Source organism: Amphiura filiformis, chromosome 15, assembly GCF_039555335.1.
Source record: "Amphiura filiformis chromosome 15, Afil_fr2py, whole genome shotgun sequence".
In the NCBI taxonomy this organism is placed as follows: Eukaryota; Metazoa; Echinodermata; class Ophiuroidea; order Amphilepidida; family Amphiuridae; genus Amphiura; species Amphiura filiformis.
This window is the reverse complement of record NC_092642.1, coordinates 38303824-38326502: the sequence shown is the minus strand read 5'-3', so window position 1 is coordinate 38326502 and position 22679 is coordinate 38303824. Positions and strand designations below refer to the sequence as shown.

The window sequence follows — 22679 nt, the reverse complement described above, 5'->3', positions numbered from 1 at the left end:
TTTATGGGCCTGACTGACCCAGGCTTTTGTGTTTTGAGAGAATTTTTTTCTTTAATTTTGCTTAAAAATCATGTACTAAGTATATTCAGCTGATTTTTAGCCATAATTTACTGATTTCTGGCTGAAAATTTTTGGGAAAGTAAATTAAGCTTTTGTTGATATGTTAGGGTAATTTTAATCTAAAATAATAATAAATGAATAAAAAATAAACAAATTGTATGTATTAGGTTGAAGGCCGGGATGGTGCTAAGGAGATAGCGGCTGTTCTCAAGGACCGTGGTATCCAGGCAGAGTTTCTGATTGATGAAGGTCTGACTGTTACGGATGGACTGGTACCAGGAATGAGTAACTTGGTAGCTTTGTAAGTACACAACCGGATTCCTATTGCTGTCACCCCAGAGGTACACTGCTGCCCAATGCACCTCTGGGGTCGGCAGCAATAGGAATCTGGTATAGTATGTCTGTGGCTATATCCAGGCTTTTGGCTATGATGTCATTTTCATCAAAACTGTCTATCCAAAATTTGACCCTGAAAATATAAACCAGACCTCTGCACCTTCTGGGGTTCATTCAGTTCAAATAACCTTGGATTTATTAGTCTGGTCTTGTTTTGAGTTCACAGAACTATTCAAGTGTTATTTTTAGAATTTAGAATATGCCAGATTTTGCCTGTCCCACGAGCAAATTAAACCATAGACCATTTAAAACATGTTTTAAATGGTCTATGATTAAACTGCCTGTCCAAAATGATGAGCTATGATGGGTGGTCTGGTGGCTGGCTAACATCTTGGCTATACCTTGTTACACCTGGGTATGAACTTTAAATGAGACCGCAATTTGATAATTAAAATCTTGACCACATTAACTTTTGAATGGTGTTTCTATAGTTGATATATTATGTATACAGGTTCATTTGTGTTTGCCTGCAAATGAGTACACACACAAGTCTTTTCACATTTAATTTGTGGACCTACCCATGCGCGTATTTTGGGGCTTTAGCGCCAGCCCCGGGTCAAAGTAGGGGCGGCAAAACGAAGGGCGGAAGAAGAAGAAGGCGGCAAAAACAGGGCGGCAAAAACGTAAAGGCAAAACGAATTAGCAAAGAAAAAGGGCGTAAAAATTGAAAAAGCATAAAAAATTTTGAAAAAATATTGCTTTTGGGACGGTAACGCCTAAAATCCTTTTTTTTTTTTTTTTTTTTTTTTTTTTCTTCACTTTTTCAAACGACCGTGAAAAAAATTGGGTCAACCTTTTCGGGCTGTTAAGGAAGGCGGCAAAATTGTTTCTTCTTCAGCCCCCGGGTTGGGGCGGCCACTGCACGCCACTGCTACCTCCAAACAAGTACAGTCCCTGGTTTGCCAAATTCTGCAGTAAGTCGCAATTCCATGCCAAATGCATTGTAGAGATGTCTGCTATTCATGCATTAAAAATATAATGACCACGGTTGGTAGGCATATTTCTTAATGTGTATCATCCAGGAGAATAAAAATGATATAATTAGTAGAGATGACCCACTGACCGACAAAGCCCGGGGGCACTCACTAAAAATGGGTGACGGGGATGTGCAGCCATATTGACCCCCGTTTTTCAACTCCCTCTCACCCAATGAACTCCTTTTTTATTTTACTGAACTCCCTTTCACTCAATGACCCCCTTTTTGTTTTCCTGTGGCCAAAAGACCTCATTTTTTCAAAAAATTTGGGAAAATTTCTGATTATCTCTAACTGAATGACCCCTGTTTTTTTTTTTCATTATTTTTCCTCAAATTTTTCACAACTTTTCAAATTTTGATGGATTTTTGAAAATTTGTGTAAAATTTAATATCTTGATCCAAAAATTTTCCCAGTCTCACTGAATGACCCCCCTTTTTGGTAAGATTTCCCCCAGTCTCACGGAAAGACCCTCCTTTGGGGGATCCTCTCACTGAAAGGCCCTTTTTCGGTGTCTAGACTCTCACCAAAATACTCCTAGTTTCGAACTGCTGTCCGCACATCCCTGTCCAAAGCCCCCTCCTCCCAGGTTACAAAGCTTTGCGTATAAAATCTCAAAAAACTCTCTCTTAAAATCTTTATTTTATGGGCTAACTATAAAATATTATAATTATATTTCACTCCTTAGAGTTGGTGTAGCTGAGAAAGGCTATCTAAACTTAGAATTATCAGTGGATTCAGCACCTACAGGACATGCGTCTATGCCTCCAAAGGAGACTAACATTGGTATATTATCACAAGCTGTGTCAAGGTAAGTCACGTGTCATCTATAGCCAAAGAGGTTAGATTAGGGGAGTATGTACTCCACCATCATGTTTGTGTGTTGCTCATATCAGTAGATTCAGCACCTACAGGACATGCGTCTATGCCTCCAAAGGAGACTAACATTGGTATATTATCACAAGCTGTGTCAAGGTAAGTCACATGTCATCTATAGCCAAAGAGGTTAGATTAGGGGAGTATGTACTCCACCATCATGTTTGTGTGTTGCTCATATCAGTAGATTCAGCACCTACAGGACATGCGTCTATGCCTCCAAAGGAGACTAACATTGGTATATTATCACAAGCTGTGTCAAGGTAAGTCACATGTCATCTATAGCCAAAGAGGTTAGATTAGGGAGTATGTACTCCACCATCATGTTTGTGTGTTGCTCATATCAGTAGATTCAGTGCCTACAGGACATGCGTCTATGCCCCCAAAGGAGACTAACATTGGTATATTATCACAAGCTGTGTCAAGGTAAGTCACATGTCATCTATAGCCAAAGAGGTTAGATTAGGGAGTATGTACTCCACCATCATGTTTGTGTGTTGCTCATATCAGTAGATTCAGTGCTTACAGGACATGCGTCTATGCCCCCAAAGGAGACTAACATTGGTATATTATCACAAGCTGTGTCAAGGTAAGTCACATGTCATCTATAGCCAAAGAGGTTAGATTAGGGGAGTATGTACTCCACCATCATGTTTGTGTGTTGCTCATATCAGTAGATTCAGTGCCTACAGGACATGCGTCTATGCCCCCAAAGGAGACTAACATTGGTATATTATCACAAGCTGTGTCAAGGTAAGTCACGTGTCATCTATAGCCAAAGAGGTTAGATTAGGGGAGTATGTACTCCACCATCATGTTTGTGTGTTGCTCATATCAGTAGATTCAGTGCTTACAGGACATGCGTCTATGCCCCCAAAGGAGACTAACATTGGTATATTATCACAAGCTGTGTCAAGGTAAGTCACATGTCATCTATAGCCAAAGAGGTTAGATTAGGGGAGTATGTACTCCACCATCATGTTTGTGTGTTGCTCATATCAGTAGATTCAGTGCTTACAGGACATGCGTCTATGCCCCCAAAGGAGACTAACATTGGTATATTATCACAAGCTGTGTCAAGGTAAGTCACGTGTCATCTATAGCCAAAGAGGTTAGATTAGGGGAGTATGTACTCCACCATCATGTTTGTGTGTTGCTCATATCAGTAGATTCAGTGCTTACAGGACATGCGTCTATGCCCCCAAAGGAGACTAACATTGGTATATTATCACAAGCTGTGTCAAGGTAAGTCCCATGTCATCTATAGCCAAAGAGGTTAGATTAGGGGAGTATGTACTCCACCATCATGTTTGTGTGTTGCTCATATCAGTAGATTCAGTGCTTACAGGACATGCGTCTATGCCTCCAAAGGAGACTAACATTGGTATATTATCACAAGCTGTGTCAAGGTAAGTCACATGTCATCTATAGCCAAAGAGGTTAGATTAGGGGAGTATGTACTCCACCATCATGTTTGTGTGTTGCTCATATCAGTAGATTCAGTGCTTACAGGACATGCGTCTATGCCCCCAAAGGAGACTAACATTGGTATATTATCACAAGCTGTGTCAAGGTAAGTCACATGTCATCTATAGCCAAAGAGGTTAGATTAGGGGAGTATGTACTCCACCATCATGTTTGTGTGTTGCTCATATCAGTAGATTCAGTGCCTACAGGACATGCGTCTATGCCCCCAAAGGAGACTAACATTGGTATATTATCACAAGCTGTGTCAAGGTAAGTCACATGTCATCTATAGCCAAAGAGGTTAGATTAGGGGAGTATGTACTCCACCATCATGTTTGTGTGTTGCTCATATCAGTAGATTCAGCGCCTACAGGACATGCGTCAATGCCCCCAAAGGAGACTAACATTGGTATATTATCACAAGCTGTGTCAAGGTAAGTCACATGTCATCTATAGCCAAAGAGGTTAGATTAGGGGAGTATGTACTCCACCATCATGTTTGTGTGTTGCTCATATCAGTAGATTCAGCGCCTACAGGACATGCGTCTATGCCCCCAAAGGAGACTAACATTGGTATATTATCACAAGCTGTGTCAAGGTAAGTCACATGTCATCTATAGCCAAAGAGATTAGATTAGGGGAGTATGTACTCATTCAGCACCTACAGGACATGCGTCTTTGCCTCCAAAGGAGACTAACATTGGTATATTATCACAAGCTGTGTCAAGGTAAGTCACATGTCATCTATAGCCAAAGAGATTAGATTAGGGGAGTATGTACTCATTCAGCACCTACAGGACATGCGTCTTTGCCTCCAAAGGAGACTAACATTGGTATATTATCACAAGCTGTGTCAAGGTAAGTCACATGTCATCTATAGCCAAAGAGATTAGATTAGGGGAGTATGTACTCATTCAGCACCTACAGGACATGCGTCTTTGCCTCCAAAGGAGACTAACATTGGTATATTATCACAAGCTGTGTCAAGGTAAGTCACATGTCATCTATAGCCAAAGAGATTAGATTAGGGGAGTATGTACTCATTCAGCACCTACAGGACATGCGTCTTTGCCTCCAAAGGAGACTAACATTGGTATATTATCACAAGCTGTGTCAAGGTAAGTCACATGTCATCTATAGCCAAAGAGATTAGATTAGGGGAGTATGTACTCATTCAGCACCTACAGGACATGCGTCTTTGCCTCCAAAGGAGACTAACATTGGTATATTATCACAAGCTGTGTCAAGGTAAGTCACATGTCATCTATAGCCAAAGAGATTAGATTAGGGAGTATGTACTCATTCAGCACCTACAGGACATGCGTCGTTGCCTCCAAAGGAGACTAACATTGGTATATTATCACAAGCTGTGTCAAGGTAAGTCACATGTCATCTATAGCCAAAGAGATTAGATTAGGGGAGTATGTACTCATTCAGCACCTACAGGACATGCGTCTTTGCCTCCAAAGGAGACTAACATTGGTATATTATCACAAGCTGTGTCAAGGTAAGTCACATGTCATCTATAGCCAAAGAGATTAGATTAGGGGAGTATGTACTCATTCAGCACCTACAGGACATGCGTCTTTGCCTCCAAAGGAGACTAACATTGGTATATTATCACAAGCTGTGTCAAGGTAAGTCACATGTCATCTATAGCCAAAGAGGTTAGATTAGGGGAGTATGTACTCATTCAGCACCTACAGGACATGCGTCTTTGCCTCCAAAGGAGACTAACATTGGTATATTATCACAAGCTGTGTCAAGGTAAGTCACATGTCATCTATAGCCAAAGAGGTTAGATTAGGGGAGTATGTACTCATTCAGCACCTACAGGACATGCGTCTATGCCTCCAAAGGAGACTAACATTGGTATATTATCACAAGCTGTGTCAAGGTAAGTCACATGTCATCTATAGCCAAAGAGGTTAGATTAGGGAGTATGTACTCATTCAGCACCTACAGGACATGCGCCTTTGCCTCCAAAGGAGACTAACATTGGTATATTATCACAAGCTGTGTCAAGGTAAGTCACATGTCATCTATAGCCAAAGAGATTAGATTAGGGGAGTATGTACTCATTCAGCACCTACAGGACATGCGTCTTTGCCTCCAAAGGAGACTAACATTGGTATATTATCACAAGCTGTGTCAAGGTAAGTCACATGTCATCTATAGCCAAAGAGATTAGATTAGGGGAGTATGTACTCATTCAGCACCTACAGGACATGCGTCTTTGCCCCCAAAGGAGACTAACATTGGTATATTATCACAAGCTGTGTCTAGGTAAGTCACATGTCACACAGCAGTGTCATCGCCCTGATATCTTCATGGCAGAAATCGCCATGATGTTCGGTTGGGTCCACAGCCACGCATGGCCATTTTGTTCTGACCTGTTTAATAGTTTTGAGATGCATAATGGGTAGTGTCTGACCAATCAGGTCCCTATCTGAATCGGCCGATTGGCCGATCAATTCCCTCTTTGATCTGCCGATTCGATCACCGATTACCAATTCCCCAATTGTAAACAATGGCTGCCATCGCCATGAGTAAATTTCACCTGTATGTTGAAAGGGTACTTGCACGCAAAGTATTACCATAATTATGTATGCTCTGAGCACAAAACTACACTCCGTGCTCATTTACAATACTTAATTTGACCATGATTATTCTAAGTTCAATTTACCTTTTCCCCTGATATCCAAGTCCGTCGAATCATTCGACGCCCCATTTTAATATTGTGTTTACGCTCAAGTCAGTATTGAGTTTTGCACACGGCCCGTAGCTGACACGCGCGTGTGTAACCCGGAAGTGTTGAGTTTTGCACGCGGCCCGTAGCTGACACGCACGTGTGTAACCTGGAAGTGTTGAGTTTTGCACGCGGCCCGTAGCTCTCTCCAATCTGACACTGGCGCATGTGTGTAACCCGGAAGTATGCATGCGGGAAATTACCTGATTATCTCAGCTGCGTGCCTGAATCACGGTATGATTTTATATATGTTTATCGCCTACAAAGCTTGTTCTTTTGCTAAATTTCGCTTGATTTAAAGAAAGAAATATACCAATAAATGAATACTTGTTAAGCTTCAACAATTACTTTCATGATATTGGGTGATCGGTGCATTACATCGGCGGATGAAGGAAAAATCGGCCGATACAGATGACTACCGATAAGCTAATAATCGGCCCGATTAGGAAGCTCCCGATCTGATCGGTCAGTCTCTAATAATGGGCCGGGGGACATCCGACTAAGGCTATTGACAATAGCCTGGTGACTGACCTCTGTAGATGCATGGAAGAAAGAGATAAGAAGGAACCACAACGAACGCATTCACTTTGTCCACTCCCTTTACCGACATTTAGTTGACATTGTTATTCATGAGGATTTACTTTGATCAATACCCGCGTTAAATAGGTGATTGGTATTGTATTCCATGTATTTGCATGTCTTCTGGAGCGTGTGTGAAGGATGATTTGAACTAATGACCTTCCGTGCAAGCACCCTATAGGATTTTCTTTGGTGACGTGATCATCGGTCATTGATGGCCTACATCTTTTTCTTCCATTTTGCCCAATTTGTCCGAACTTTGATGATTGTTTTCTCAGAGTTGGCAGTCTTTGGCACTGAAACGAAGTTAGCTAGTTACGATTATACACATATAAACTATTAAATTAAACAGGTTTTATGTACCGGACTCAACCGAACATTGTGCATTATTTAAGAACATTTTACATCTATTTTTCATCGAAAAAGTCACCAAAATCTTACCTTATTTGCTAAAGACGAAACTCAGCAAAAAAACGGCAGATTTTGATTACCTTTTCGATGTTTTATAGGACATTTTCTACACAACACGATCAAGAAAACAGTTTGACTGTAGATCCCAAAACAAAGCTACTATACATGTTCAGAGCATCAGTGAAATTCCATAATCTTACTTCTGGGTAGCGTTTGTTTGTTCGTGGATGGGTTTGTTATAAATTTTTTCCGGTAATGATTTTGCCAAGCATCGATCGCGGTAAATGGATCATACATGAAAGTAAGTACCATTGATAGCTTTTCTTTTCATGCGTCAATAGATAAGCGGATTAAAACTTGGCCGATCGAAGTCGTTGTGGTTCCTTCTCATCTCTTTCTTCCATGGTAGATGTCAGTGAGCATGGTATACGTCATGACGTCATCTGCTTTTAGACTGCCTCCACCAGTGGCCTACGCTGCGCTATAGTACCATGTATCTTCCGTGACCCGAGTGTTTACGAATGAGGGCAGCTGTCTTTTTTTTTTGTTCGGTACATATAAAAGCAGAATTTTTGTCAGTTTTTGAGTTCAAAACGCACAGTTCTTTCTCAATACGCAAGCTAACGACTATCATATTCTTTCAACACATATATTCAAGGGCAAGCCTTGAAATTGGCTTCTTTAGAATCAAAAAATTACGGGAGATATTCATCATTTTCTGCCCCGGTATCCAAAGATTTATCGTCTGAATATCAAATCGTGCATTGCACATACACATGTATCGATCCCGTGTATTGAGTGGGGAGCCTTATGTGTGTCAAATTTCTGGTTCCCGGTGGTTTCTTTTTATTCAGGCTTGGTATCTTGCAGGCAATAACCAGCCAAGTTCTGTCAGGGGCTTGTCTGTGTGTCGTGTATATTGTGGCAGTCACTATGTGCTTTGGCCAGTGAGCATATAGCTTTTAAATGTTAATGTTTTGAAAAGGCCAGTTATGACCAATGGTCCACTATTTTTTATCCGCTGGGTGCGACAATCCAGTATGGCGAACTTCCTGGTTGTGCAGAAGGCAATAAATACAGCCACAGGCATCCAAATACAAGGTCACCTAGGCCATGGCCTCTTGTGCCCTTAGACTTGTTTTGCGATCAGAATAGCACCTCTCATATTTAGTACCGGTACTCTCAGAAAATAGTAACGTCAAACCAATTGGATGCATTGTAGCTTAAGAGCCTGCAATAAATTGTGTAAAATCAATAGTATCTTTAAATAATTACATCATTCAAAAGATGATTGCTTGAATAATTGTTTGATTCCTTGATTCATTCATTCATTCTTTGTAATAATAAGAAAATAATGGTAATTTTTTTTTCAGATTAGAGACAAATCCCTTCCCAAGCATGTTTGGCAAAGGACCAGAAAGGGCAATGTTTGAATTTCTTGGTGCAGAGGTTAGTGTTTATCACTCTCTTTTGTTTCTGTCTGTATGCGGGGTGTTTGTTGTAAGCATATGTGTACATCCATATCAAAACGATGCACTTGTCGGCTGCTACATATGTCTCATTTCACATAGTGGCTAGGAGTGGATGCCAGACTCATCTCCGAAGTGGAGGTCACTTCAAATCATCCCAAGTCACATGGTTTAGGAATACAGAGAACATTCCTTATACAATTTGACTTGGGGATGATATGAAGTGACCTACACTTGATATGAGTCTGGTATTTGTTCCTAGTTATTGTGTTAAATGAGACACGTGTAGCAGCCGACAAGTGCATCGTTTTGATATGGATGTACACATATGTACATTTGTTATGTTTCACTTTAAAATTCACATAGTTAACTTTGCTCATGTTTTCTTTGTCATTTGCAGATAATCTTCCCATTGAAAATGGTAATAGCTAACTTTTGGTTGTTTAGCCCAATCTTTGAGTGGTAAGAATACACTAATGTCTGTGTTGAGCCGCGATGTAAAGTTTGTTCGATTTATATAAGGCAGAAATTATTCGGCTTTTGTTACTACGCGCGTCAATAAAGTCTCAACTCACGCTCGCATAAATTCATATATGAGTGTGCGCCAGTCACGCATTACACAACGCACAACTAGCGTAAGCACTGCGCCCAACAACGTGCACGCCATTCTATATCAATACACAGTGTTATGAGTCTTATTTTTTCCGCCTTAAATAAACCGAACAAACTTAAGCTTGCGACACCATCATGGCATCTTGATTCAGCATAGTGTTTACACTGATCAATTAGCTAGAAAGTTATGTTTTCTAGAGTCTGTCTTGAGCAGCAACATGCGCGTATTTTGGGGGGCTTTGGGGCCAGTCCCCGGGTCAAAGTAGAGGCGGCAAAAACGAAGGGCGGCGGAAGAAGAAGGCGGCAAAAAACAGGGCGGCAAAAACGAAGGGGCGGCAAAACGAATTAGCAAATAAAAAAGGGCGCCAAAAATTGAAAAAGCATAAAAATTTTGAAAAAAGGTTGCTTTTTTTTTTTTTTTTTTTTTTCTTTTTTTTTTGCTCTTCACTTTTTCAAACGACCGTGAAAAAAATTGGGTCAACCTTTTCGGGCTGTTAAGGAAGGGGCTGCAAAATTGTTTCTTCTTCAGCCCCCCGGGGTTGGGGCGGCCACGGTACGCCACTGAGCAATATGTATAGCTTGTGACACCATCATGGCATCTTGATTGAGCAATGAGCATAGTGTTTACACTGATCAATTAGCTAGAAAGTTACCGTTCTAGAGACTGTCTTGAGCAGGGATGTAGCTTGGAACACCATAATGGTGTCTTAATTCAGCATAGTGTTTACACTGACCAATTAGCTAGAAAGTTATCTTTTCTTATAGAGTCTGTCTTGAGCATCAATGTAGCTTGCGACACCATCATGGCATCTTGATTCAGCAGCGTTTACGCTGATCATCCGGTGGGTGGTCAAGTGCCGGGGGGTCAAGTGATAGCAGATTATCATAGATATGGCGGGGAGGTCGTATCCAGCATCCCTGTTGAGTGTATGTTTTGTGGATTGATCTCTATGGCTTCCATGATCTTCCGGTTCCAAAAACGATCCTCCCTGCCAATAACATTGTTCAAACTGATGTCATGCTTGTGATCAGACATGTGTTTGCTGACCGCTGTTAGGGAGTCTGTACATCTAGTGTGTTCTTTGAACCTGGTGCCAAGTGCTCTTGCTATCTTGCCAACATGCACTCGGGTAGCTGATTTTGTATATTACATCACATTTGTTGGAGTCCAGGTTTCTATCCTTGGGATAGACTAGGAATGACTGGATGTGTAAATATGCCGAATGAAGATGCTGTGATGGTGTCTCAAACTATGTTGCTACTCTGGAAAGGTAACTTTTTAGCTAATGTCAATAGGCTATTCCAGTTGAAATCCACACTACCCCTGTGGATGATTTTGGAAATATCTTCCACAGAAGGAGTATGTTTTTCAAATGTAATTGGTCAGGGTTAATCATTTTGAAACCCATACTCCCCCTGTATTATGGTTTTACCTCGAAATCTTCCACAATTGGAGTGGGTATTTTATATGGAAGTTACCCAATTGTCTATTCTATTTGAAACTCATACTCCCTCTGTGGAAGACTTATGATAATTTTTCCACAGGGGTAGTGTGGATTTTAAATGGAATAGCCCAATAATATCAGTCTGCATGCTGCTAATACATTCCAATGTTGTTTTGACTAATTCTAACAGTAAGCCTAAGCCTAATTTATGGGCAAATTAGATTATGCAATTATGCCTCAATTTCAAATGCTGCACCTGTATGGAGATATAACTTCCATGTTAACTCTTGGAATATTCTGGAAATGTCTGCAACATGGGAGTATGAATTTCAAATGAAGAGCACATTGGGTAGCTCCATTTGAATTTCCTACACCCTCTGAGAAAGAGTAAACCTGAATCTTCCCCTGAGGGAGAGTGAGTTTCAAATGGAACTGCTAATGTGCTAATTCCATTTGAAATTCATACTCCCTCTGAGGAAGATATGGGTGGTGTGGATTTTAAATGGAATAGCCCAATTAGTATTAGATTAATTTTCTTGTTTGCTTGATTTCAGGATCATGTCAAGAAAGCCATCTACTAATGCATTTTTGAGGACAACAACAGCATTAACTGTATTCAAAGGCGGGATTAAGGTTAGTCTTGTAAAAGTGGTTAATGCTGGTCTTGTAGGTCTTTTGACCATTCCGGCCATAATTGTTTTCTTCAATCTTTTTGTAGCAATGTGTTGATACATATTTTGTCTGGGTTCTTTTATTATGGAAATAAAGGTGAATGAATTAAAGGTAATATAACAGTATTTTTAAAATTTCAGGATTATCTAAAAAGGAGATTAAAAGCAACTGATTAGCAACATTAATCTCTTGTTTGTATGTTTGCATTCCACAGCGTAATGTGTTACCACCGAGTGCTACAGCCAATATTAACTTCAGAATCCACCCAGCGCAAACAGTACAAGATGTAAGTTGGATATCAAGGGTTCAGATGCAAGATGGCTCTATCTGCTGTAATAGCTGCCAGGTGTCATATGCATACAATATAGAATGCAGAAATTGTAAAATGTCTATAGGGCAGCTATTGCAGATAGGGCCCTCTGGAACCTTGATATGGTTGTATACAACATATATACAACATCTATAGGCAAAATATCTAATTCTCGATCATGAGAGCCAACTTGGAGTACGCACAGGTATTTGCATCGAGCGTACTACGCAAAGACCGATGCTTACGGCGCAAACACAGCTTTTGAGAATTGGCCAAGCACACGGTTGTTGCTAGGCAAGGTCTAGGTTCGGTCATGTAGGTCACGCGATCATGTTATTATATGAAAAGTACGCTGATGCAGAATGATCGAGAATTAGTTATTTTGCCTATATTCATCTACAGATTAAGCAAACAGGGTATATATCTAAGACAATATGAAACTCTACCTTCTTACCCTAATCATTCAGTGGCCCTGAAGGGAATGGGGTAAATGTCCCAGTCATAATCTGTTCCCCAATTTAAACCAGTCAACTCATGTGTAAAATTTAAAAAAAATTGATATAAAGCAGGGACTGCCTTTTGAGGAGAGCGAGAGCATTCACTCTCTACTGCTCTCCTTAAATTTGATACAGGAGAGTGATTTTTTGCCCTTCTTAGTTGACCATTCTCTTCTTGCATTCTGTTGTAAATGCTCTAAACAGCTCTCCTTGAAGGCTCTTATAGAGCTATTTAATGCTCTCCTGCAAATTTCAAAAGATAGTCCCTGTAAAGAAAGCTATTTATCTTTTTGTTTTATACTTCCCTGGGGATTTTTCATCCCCTAAAACTTAGCACTTCTGGTGACTTTGTCCCGGGACTTACATCAAAGTGCGGGGGGTGGGGGCAAGTATCCCCCAGCACAAAATACCGGGACAAAAAGTCTCTAAATACTGGCACAAAGACAAAATTGCTGAAAAGTTATAATGGCCACAATTGTTCTGATTTTGGCCCATTTTATTTTTGTTGGTATTCAGTTAAAACAATTCGCTGACAAAAAGAGGTAAATTTGAGAAAAACGTTTCAGTCCCTACCCTCTGCCCACTTTGTAGATTCTGGAGTGCCCTGTTGAAAAAAAAAATGGAAGTCAGCAATTAACCATTCTAGTCGGCAAAAAATATTTTGGACCTGTCAGCAGGATGATTTGAAAATATTGTCCCCTCTTGGTGGTCCAAGGAGACTTTGTGAACAAATAATACATATGTTTTAAAACTTTCAAGTACCACTCTGTCAGGGTCTTAGCTAGAAATTGAGATTTGCCCATATAAAAATATTTACCAGACTTCTACAGCCCATTGGTGATTCAAAGCATTCAGATATGTGTTGCTATGGCCTTGTTTTGCAAAGCTGGTCTACTAAAAAGGTCAACAGCATTTCTCAGCACCTACAATTATAATGTAGCATCTGTCAAAGGTATGAATTTTGCCTGGTGCAGGACCAAACTATGCTTCTAAACTGACAGGAAGACAGGTGGCTAGCTAAGATACTGCACTCTATACAACTGCACCAATGTGTCCAACCATTCCTGACAAAACTTAAATGGATAATGTTTGTTTCTTGTGTTTGTCTGTAGGTCATAGACTATGTCAAGAAGGTCGTTAATGATGATCGCATTAAACTGAAAACCATAGCTGCCCATGAGCCATCTCATATATCACCTTATTCAGAATCTAGCCTTGGGTTTAAATCCATAGCACAGTGTGTGAAACAGGTGTTCCCAGGTGCTTCTGTATCTCCAAGTAAGTACCACCATGGACCACAATGGCTTCATCCCAATGGCATAGTTCAATAACCTCAATTAAACAATCATAGTGCAAAATTTGACCACAAATTAAGTTGCAGAGTATGAGTTTTTGTACCCACGTTTTCAAAGGTCATTCAAGAAATGTATAGATGTATTAGGGTTAAAGAACTGATGTGCCCCTGATAGATGAACATGTTGTGGATCCTAGTGTACATTCTTTTATATAGCAAATACAGGGTATCTGTGTAAGATTGGTATATAGTGGAGCCAATTTGGGCTCATATGCTTAACTTGCAAGGATAAATATCCAAATTGATACTCAGAAATACAAAGTATGGTGTTTTACCAATAGTATCATTTTGAAATAATCAACTTTCCTAATTTTGCTTGCTTGCATTGCTTTGCTCTGCCCTGCTTTGCTCTGCCTTACTCTGCTTTGCTTGCTAGCTTGCTTTCTTGCTTGCTTGCTTACTTAGGCCCTTTCTTGATTGATTGGTTTTCCGACCCCCACACACAGTAACCAAAGAGAGTGAAAAAACGCTAACCTCTGTAAGAAGAAGAAATATCTTGCTGCTGCATGTTTTTATGTCCATCAATCATTTTGTCTGTCTGTCAGAAAGTTAGTGACTATTGGGCTTTTCCTTTTAAAATCTACACTACCCCTGTGGAAGATTTGGGAAATAACTTCCACAGGGGGAGTGTGAATTTCAACTGGAATGAACATGTTAAGCAGCTCTATTTGAAACTCATCCTCCCTCTGTGGAAGATTCAGGTTGAATTTTTGAAATTCAAATGCAGCTGCCTAATGTGTTCATTCCATTTAAAATTCATACTCCCCCCGTGGAAGATATTTCTCAAATCTTCCACAGGGGTAGTGTGGATTTTAAATGGAATCGCCCATTGGACATAACTCACACCACCAGGTAGAGTTTAATTTCACTTCATCTATAGGAAACACTGAAGTTTTGGTTCTAAACCAAAAAAGCTGTTGGGCCAAAATTGTGATCAAAACTGTTTGGACTCAGATTGTACAAAATTTGTGGTGTGTTCCCAAACAAATTTTATGTATGTGATATGTGACAAGATTTCAATTGCTGCTTCCGCATTTGTAAGTGAATGATAACTTATGCTATTGCTTATGCTTATGCATATCAGGGTTGTTTTAAAGAAATAAATCGGATTTTTTTAAATATTTAAATCAGATTTAAAAAAATTTAAATCAGATTTTTTAAAATTTAAATCAATTCAAAAAAAAAATTTATTCCAAGAACTCATGATAAAGTCGAAAGAGTACCAGTGGAATGCTAGTCATATGCACAATCCTATCAGGTATTTACAAAAATATCTGATTTAAATATTTAAAAAAATCCGATTTATTTCTTTAAAACAACCCTGATATAAGCCTAGATAGCCAGTGTAGGCTAATAAAGATGCATGCTGGCCCAGATAGCTTTGTAAAACAAAGCAAGAAATGGAAAAAAATAGCAAGGAAAAGGAGAAAGAGGAGAAGGCCACTCCCAAAGTACAATTGCACAATTTTACTATAAGCCCTTAGGCCTACTTCGTGAGAAAGGAAACTGGAATTCCAATCTCAAGCCCCGATGCAGAAGCTGTGTCATGCCCCTAATGGCTAATGGGTTTCACATTTACCCTACATAAAGGGCTCTGGTTAAATTTACAGCTGTCAATATTGGTATTCAGGTAATTGACATTTGAAGAGCTTTGTTGCAAAAACCCTTACATGTACATCCACTTGAGCAATTTTGAGAACACATCAAAAAATCATCAAAAAAATCACTGATATAAGGGGGTTGTCAACAAAAGCAGTTTTCGGCGGAATGCTCATCCAACCCAAGCATCCTATGCCAAAAACTGCTTTTGTTGCTTGATTTTTTGATGATTTTTTAATGTTTTCTCAAAATTGCTCAAGTGGATGTAAGGGATTTTGCAACAAAGCTCTTCATTTGATGGGTCTGGAATTCCCATGGTGACAACCCCTTGACAACCATTCATGAATCAAAATTTTCCATTTCTAACTTTTGTGACTTTGTACTTGGCATGTTCCACCCAAGTGTACAATGGGGAGCTGATAAGGTAGTCATACTAGCAACGTTGTTGTTGGGAGTCTCATAGTGTGGCATATTCTAGTGGCAGCATAATAAATGCCGTAAAGTGCTTTGAAAAGGTGCTATATAAATATTGACATTTAAACTGTGCTACAATTTCATCAGGTCTTTTTTGTTATCAAGTCATTGGTCAAAATTATGAAAAAAAATTTATATTTGATTAAAACACAGCAATACCTGTGTTTTGCAAGCTGTATAAAGCATTGTATTAATGTTCTATAAAAATGTGATAAATGGAAAACAGGTTGGGATCAAAGAATACCACAAACAGGTAATTAAAAGTCATTTTATCACAATATATCAAGTACTTGCTCTTCACTAAAGTAAATTTTTTAATACTTGAGCGTGGTCTGTGCTGTGTGTCGAGAGTTTGCTCATATTTGTAATGAAGGTGTAGAAAAATCCCATTTTCGGCGTTAAAGGATGATCTTTGATGAGTCAGAAGTAGAAAACGCAAGGGAATTAGAATTTTTCCTTTCAGCTTAACTTTAGTAACCTCTCAAGACACCTTCATACCAAATATAAGCAAAATTTAAGAGGTATGATTGAATTGGGCTGGAATGACTCGGAAGTGATAAACAATCATGCTGATTGGCTGATCAACAGTTTTGACAACAAGATGGTGAACGCTTGGTCATCAGCTCACCTCTTGTATACGATCGATCATCACCATGGCATACATACTCGGACCACAGAAGTATTAAAAAATTTGCTTAAATTGGATTTCAATTGCTTCTGCTTCCACATTTGCAAATGGTGTGAACGATAAGGTACTGCTGTGTTATTACTATGTTCATCTTCCTCTTTTGCCTCTTTTCATTCACATCATACAGGTGTACTTATAGCAAACACAGACACAAAATGGTACCCAGACATCACGGCAAATCGCTATCGCTTTTTTCCTGTGGTTACCGATGCATCGGATATTAATCGCATCCATGGACACAATGAAAGAATCTCTATAGGACATTACCTAGAGATGGTGCAGTTTTACTACCTGCTGATGAAGCATGCTGATAACCACTCATAGCTGCTGATGAAGCATGCTAATAACCACTCATAGCTGCTGTCAATTCAATGTTGCAACATAATTATATAAAGGCTCATTCATACTTTGTAGCAAAATTGGTTCTTTACTTTGTTTCTCCTCTCGAGTTTAGTAGTAGGACATATAGGTACGTATTTCAATGACTGTGATATCAAGTCTAACCGAAGCCAACAGAACGTATATACACATGTGTACAAAGATGGGTTTGTCGGCACGATAGAGGCACAACAACATAAAAGCACCGACATCACTACAGTATTCCAGAAAACATATCTTACACTTCCCACAATGCATTTCTTCCATTTCAATTTTCTGTACTGATCTAATGCAATATGGGTCGGTAATGACAAAATGCTTGCAAATTATGTTTATTTCTTGACTATCGATCCATGTTTAGCCAGTCTATTCTCAACATGAAATAAAGGGAACTTGTATAAAGTTATAGGAGTGTCATTTTATGTAATGAGGTGATGCATCATGATGCAAAGGATTCTGGGAAGGGTTTTTATATCTTCTCTGACCAAACTCAAGATGAAACGAAGTACTATCATGACAACAAGAACATTTGTTGTATCTGGCTTACTGTATTTTGCAAAACAAAACGAAACAAAACAGATTTTTAAGGTTTCCCTATGATTTTTATGATATGTTATTATTCATGTGTTTCAAGATTAAATTATAAAGCATTTTTAAGTTAAATTTCATAAATTTAAGCATTACATGTCCTTACCATATCCGGGTTGACTCATCTTGCATGAAGTCATTGAAGTGTTTTATTTTTAATTTTTTTGTTGTTGTTGTGAAGTCCACTGCATTGTCTCAATACATAGCAGACAGATCATAGATGGCTACGCATATATATTGGCAATTCAGCTCATTATATGGTAAAGTTTTTCATAAATGAATTCATCTTAAGGGATCTAGAATGGCGTTTATTGCGTTTCGACAGTATTTTTTGTGGGACATGAGAGCACCTCAGACCTATCGAATTGCATTCTGAATCTGAAGCATGTCTTTCTGATATCAAATAATTTTAATTTTTGAAAATCACAATATAATACAAATTATATGACAAATTATAAAAATTTGATATTTTTCAAATTTTGATATATAACAGTCCTCGAAGTAAATTATATAAATCTAATGATATATTCTTAAAGTGTATGTAGCTGGGAGGAAAAGCCGACGGTCAATTGAAAATTGTGACCTTTCATATTGAAGATATGGATTTTTGTCCCAAAAAGACCTAATTTTTTTGGTGTTTTTGGAAAAAAAATCCATATATTCAATAGGAAAGGTCAAAATTTTCAATTGATCGTCGGCTTTTCATCCCACCTACATGTACTTTAAGTATAAATCATCAGATTTATAAAGTTTACTTCGAGTACTGTTAAATATCAAAATATCAATTTTAATGATTTGCCATAAAATGTGTATTAAATTGCGAATTTCAAAAATCAAAATTATTTGATATCAGAAGGACATTCTTCGTATTCAGAATGCAATTCGATATGTCTGATGTGCTCTAATGTCCCACAATAAATACTGCCCAAACGTTCATACCCCAGCCCTTAAATGATCAATGCAACATTATTGGAAGTTAAAGTCCCATTCAGTGATCTCAGCGAAATGAAAATTGTTTATAAATTGCTTAAAAGTGAAGGATAAGTCATTCAAATTGTCATTTGGTATTTTTGAAATGAAAACTATGACAAAAAAAACAAAGAAAGAAAATAGCAGTATTGATGAAGTTGAAGCCCCATTCAAATACATGTAGCTAATTTATATACTGTGAGTAGATAAATTACAGATTCATGAAAATTCAGCAACTCAAGGCAAGTAGTTATTGATTTATTGATCAAATATTGGTTTTCCCTCATTTTTGACTGTAGCTCCACAACAGTTGTCTGTGCTGAAATAAAATTTCCAGTGCAGTAGTTGTAGTCCTTGCCCCTATAATATATACATATCTTACTTGTCCCCAATGCGCTATAATTTTTGAGTAGCAGGCTATGTTAGCACATCTATGACATTGACAAAGGTACCAAAATCTGAATTGTGATGATTTTTACGATGGTCCGGATGAACAAATCACTGAATGGGCCTTTAACTGTTTATCGAATATTTTATAATTTTTATACTATATATTTATGGGTATCTCAGGTTCATAAGAAAAATGTGATGTGATCAAACTAAAGAGTCGTTTATCGCTAATGTTGATTTTGAGGTATAGACGATTATTTTATCAAAATAAGCTCTGAAAATGGCACATATTATGAAATTGGAATTATTATTTTGATCGAGAAACAATTTTGCTTGATCACATCCCAAATATTAACTTTTTTACAACAACATATTGGACAAATTTTGCCAGCATCAATGCAATATTTTTCTGAACTAATTCAAGAAGATTCCTGAAAAGGTCTATTATCCACAAACACTGGTGTGTTTTTATGTGAAGTGTATATAATAATATATGCTGCTGGTTTCTTAGGTCCAATTTTTGAAAGCTTAGCTAGTGGTCAGGCTTCCTAAGCCATCAAGGTAGCAATAGCAAGTGGATCCATTTTATTTATTTTTCTTTGTAGATGATTTACAATGTGAAATCGTAAGTATTTGTTTATTAGACTACCTGGGCTTTAAGCCTGATGGCTTAGGAAGCCAGACCACTAGACATGCTTTAAGAAACTGGCCCTTGGTGTCATGCCGCTGTGTGACGTGATGCTTCATCTTGACGCTTGCATTTTTCTGCAAGCGGTAGTCAACAAGCGGCTCAGCGGCAGTTACATGACTCTGAAAGCTAATGTTGCTGCTTTTTGCTCATTGGCCAAAAATCATATTCTATGCCATACATGCATATTCTATGCCATACATTAGAACAGCAATGCTCCTCATCATCGCTGAATTCAGGCAGTTTTGTTGTCCAAATTTACGCATTTTTATTTTATTTTTTTCAGCCGGTTTTGGGCCTCCAAGGCCGAATTCACATGTTTTCAGGCAGTTTTCAAAAAACCCATTCTCATGATGAAGTCAACTCCAAGCGATTTGTCGCTTTGGGTAAAGACATCTGGGGCCTGTTTCCCTAAGCCTCATGATTGATTTTACGATTCATTTACCAAATGTAAACCCTATTAAAGTGGTTATAAGGTCAATCATAGTGTTTGTGAAACGGGCCCTGATTGTGTATAATGACGTCAAAATCGGCACCAGATCAGCAAAGCAGCAATCAGTGTGACACTCTGAAACCAGCATAAAGGGTTAAGAATATGGGAAAGAAGGGCAAATAACTACTTGTTACCGCATAAGAATTATAACAGTCTGTTTGATTTCTGTTTATAGGTTTATTGATTGCATGCACTGATACCAGGTCTTATCCTGAGATAACAAAAGCCATGTATCGCTTTTGTCCAGCTGTATTCCAACCATCGGATGTAGCTCGTGTACATGGCCACAATGAAAGAATCAAGAAGGAACACTATCTAGATATTGTCAGGTTCTATTATATATTAATGAAAATGACTGAGAGAAGTTAGTATGGGCTGACAGGAATTTTTCTTTGGAATGCAAATTTTCCAAAACGTCAGATCTTTTCAATAGAAATCTACATTTAATTTAACACAAATTGTTGTAGTTGTTACAACTTTTCCTCCAAATTATGGGGCACTTTCAAAAATGTTGTCTACAGTGAGGCGAAATTGGGCTATTTTCCAAAAAATTGAGAAAATTGTGAAAAAAGGACCCATCCATAGAGAAAGGGGCCATTGATATACCAAATAGCCGAACATGCTTTACGGCACATTCCTGTATGTCCATTTGTACTGACTACCCCCTGGGTGCCAAAGTTTTTTTAAAACAAAACATATAAACCTTTATTGTAAATTGTGTGTATTGTACCCTATGAGTAAACAAATTCTCATAATATATTTAGCACTTCTATTAGTCTGTATGTTTTCCTCAAGTCAGTAATTTAGATCTTGTTTTTTATTGTATCCCTAAACATAATGATAATAAGTATTATTTTCAGAAAGGAAGTGATGCAAAGACGAACCCAAACGAGCATAACAGATTCCTGCCAAAATTAGCAGTTTTTGAAAAAAAAACCACAAAATTAATTTTACTTTACTGCTTCGAGGAAGGCATACGGACTATAGTATTCATTAATTTCATCCTTGGTGATTTCTTGGTGTTACCTTCATATAAGCATGCTCAGAATTAGCCTAGTATCAAGACGAATCATACAGCTTCAGAATAAAGCTGTCTAATCCCTCAATGAAGTCTTGATAATAGACTAATTTTGTGTTTTGTGTATGCTTACATGAAAGATGGAAAGATGTTTTAAGAAGATTTATATTTAAACTTATCCAAAGATTCTTGTTATTTGATATTCTTGCCAATTACTACTTATTATTTTTACTATTTTTAGCGTCAGTTGCAAAAAGACTACCGTAAAACCTGGTCTACAAGCATATGGTGTGTTGTTGATGAAAGCTAAAATTAATGCGAAACAGCCGTAAATATGCCAATACAATAGTACTTGTTTGTATATGCTTGTATCGGTAATTTATTTGCTCAAACTCCATAATGTTAAAATTTTGCTTATGGATGATGCTTGAATTAATTTAGCTTTCATCAAAAGCACTCTATATATTTGTAGATGAGGTTTTATGATATTTTGCACTATGCATGAGTGCAATAGCAGTAGTGTTGGAAATATGCCTCAAAAAGTTACTGGCCAGCTGGTCCTGTAATGAGAAGTTACAGGCCTGGGTGAAAAGTTACTAGCCCAAACTTTTAAGAGCTGGCCAGTCCAGTCTGCAATCTCGTTTTGTTTTTAACTGCAGACAGAGGTACTTTTTATTACATCGTGATCACACATGATCCATTTAAGAAGGAGGCTATTGAAAACTTGTACACTTGTATGCTGAATACATTGGTACTAAATATAATTCACAGTACAGAACTTAGACTGGTCGATGCAGCAGTTGAAATGTTTGTTGCAAGATAGAGATTTTTAAATCATATATGAAGCACAGTACATAATGATGGCTTGATGATGCATTCTTAAGTAATGTGTTTGAATAATTAAACAATCAGGCAGCCCTGCAACTAGATTTAACTCTCAATTTATTTTAACATTACATGCAACTAGATTGCTGGTCATGCCCAGCCAAAAAGTTTTTTAAAAAATGGTTACAGTCCAATGGCCGGTGGACCTGCGCTATATGTGAGTGTTTCTTCTAACACAAATATAAATATTTTAAATTTATTTTGATTTATGGAAGCCTCATGAAAATATTTTTACAATTGTATTTATAAACATTCAATATTTGTATAATATTTAAGACAAATTATCCTATTTTACTGGGTGTAGGTGGTAGTTTTTATCAAATCAGCAAATGTAATATAATGTGAAGTGAATGTATAATAATTTGGTCTGAAATGTAATTGTTTTGTATAATTTTGCAAGGAATTTGCATTTAATGAAATTTAATTTGTATAAAAGATGGTATAAATAAAATAAGATTTTGTACTTATTATGTGTTCTGTACAGCATTGTTTCTGTAGAATGTGTAGAGTTTGTATTACTATTGATGGGCATCTTAAGGTTATTAATTATTTTAAACTGTTGTGATTTGGTAGTTCACAGCATCTTACGAATGGTAGTGAGCTTTGGCAAACACTGCATTGCTCAATTCATATCGAGC

The 22679-nt window shown here is 38.0% G+C and overlaps 1 protein-coding gene across 1 annotated transcript in view; it reads left to right on the top strand.

Moving 5' to 3' along the window:
- LOC140171599 (N-fatty-acyl-amino acid synthase/hydrolase PM20D1-like) overlaps window positions 1-17877 on the top strand; it is a 28438-nt gene extending 10561 nt beyond the window's left edge. The window contains exons 5-12 of the mRNA XM_072194878.1: window positions 228-361; window positions 2119-2241; window positions 8886-8961; window positions 9382-9443; window positions 11593-11671; window positions 11925-11996; window positions 13630-13795; window positions 16760-17877. Coding sequence (XP_072050979.1) covers window positions 228-361; window positions 2119-2241; window positions 8886-8961; window positions 9382-9443; window positions 11593-11671; window positions 11925-11996; window positions 13630-13795; window positions 16760-16956 — 909 coding nt within the window. The 3' untranslated portion in view covers window positions 16957-17877. The remainder of the gene's footprint in view (window positions 1-227; window positions 362-2118; window positions 2242-8885; window positions 8962-9381; window positions 9444-11592; window positions 11672-11924; window positions 11997-13629; window positions 13796-16759) is intronic.
- Window positions 17878-22679: the final 4802 nt, after the last annotated feature.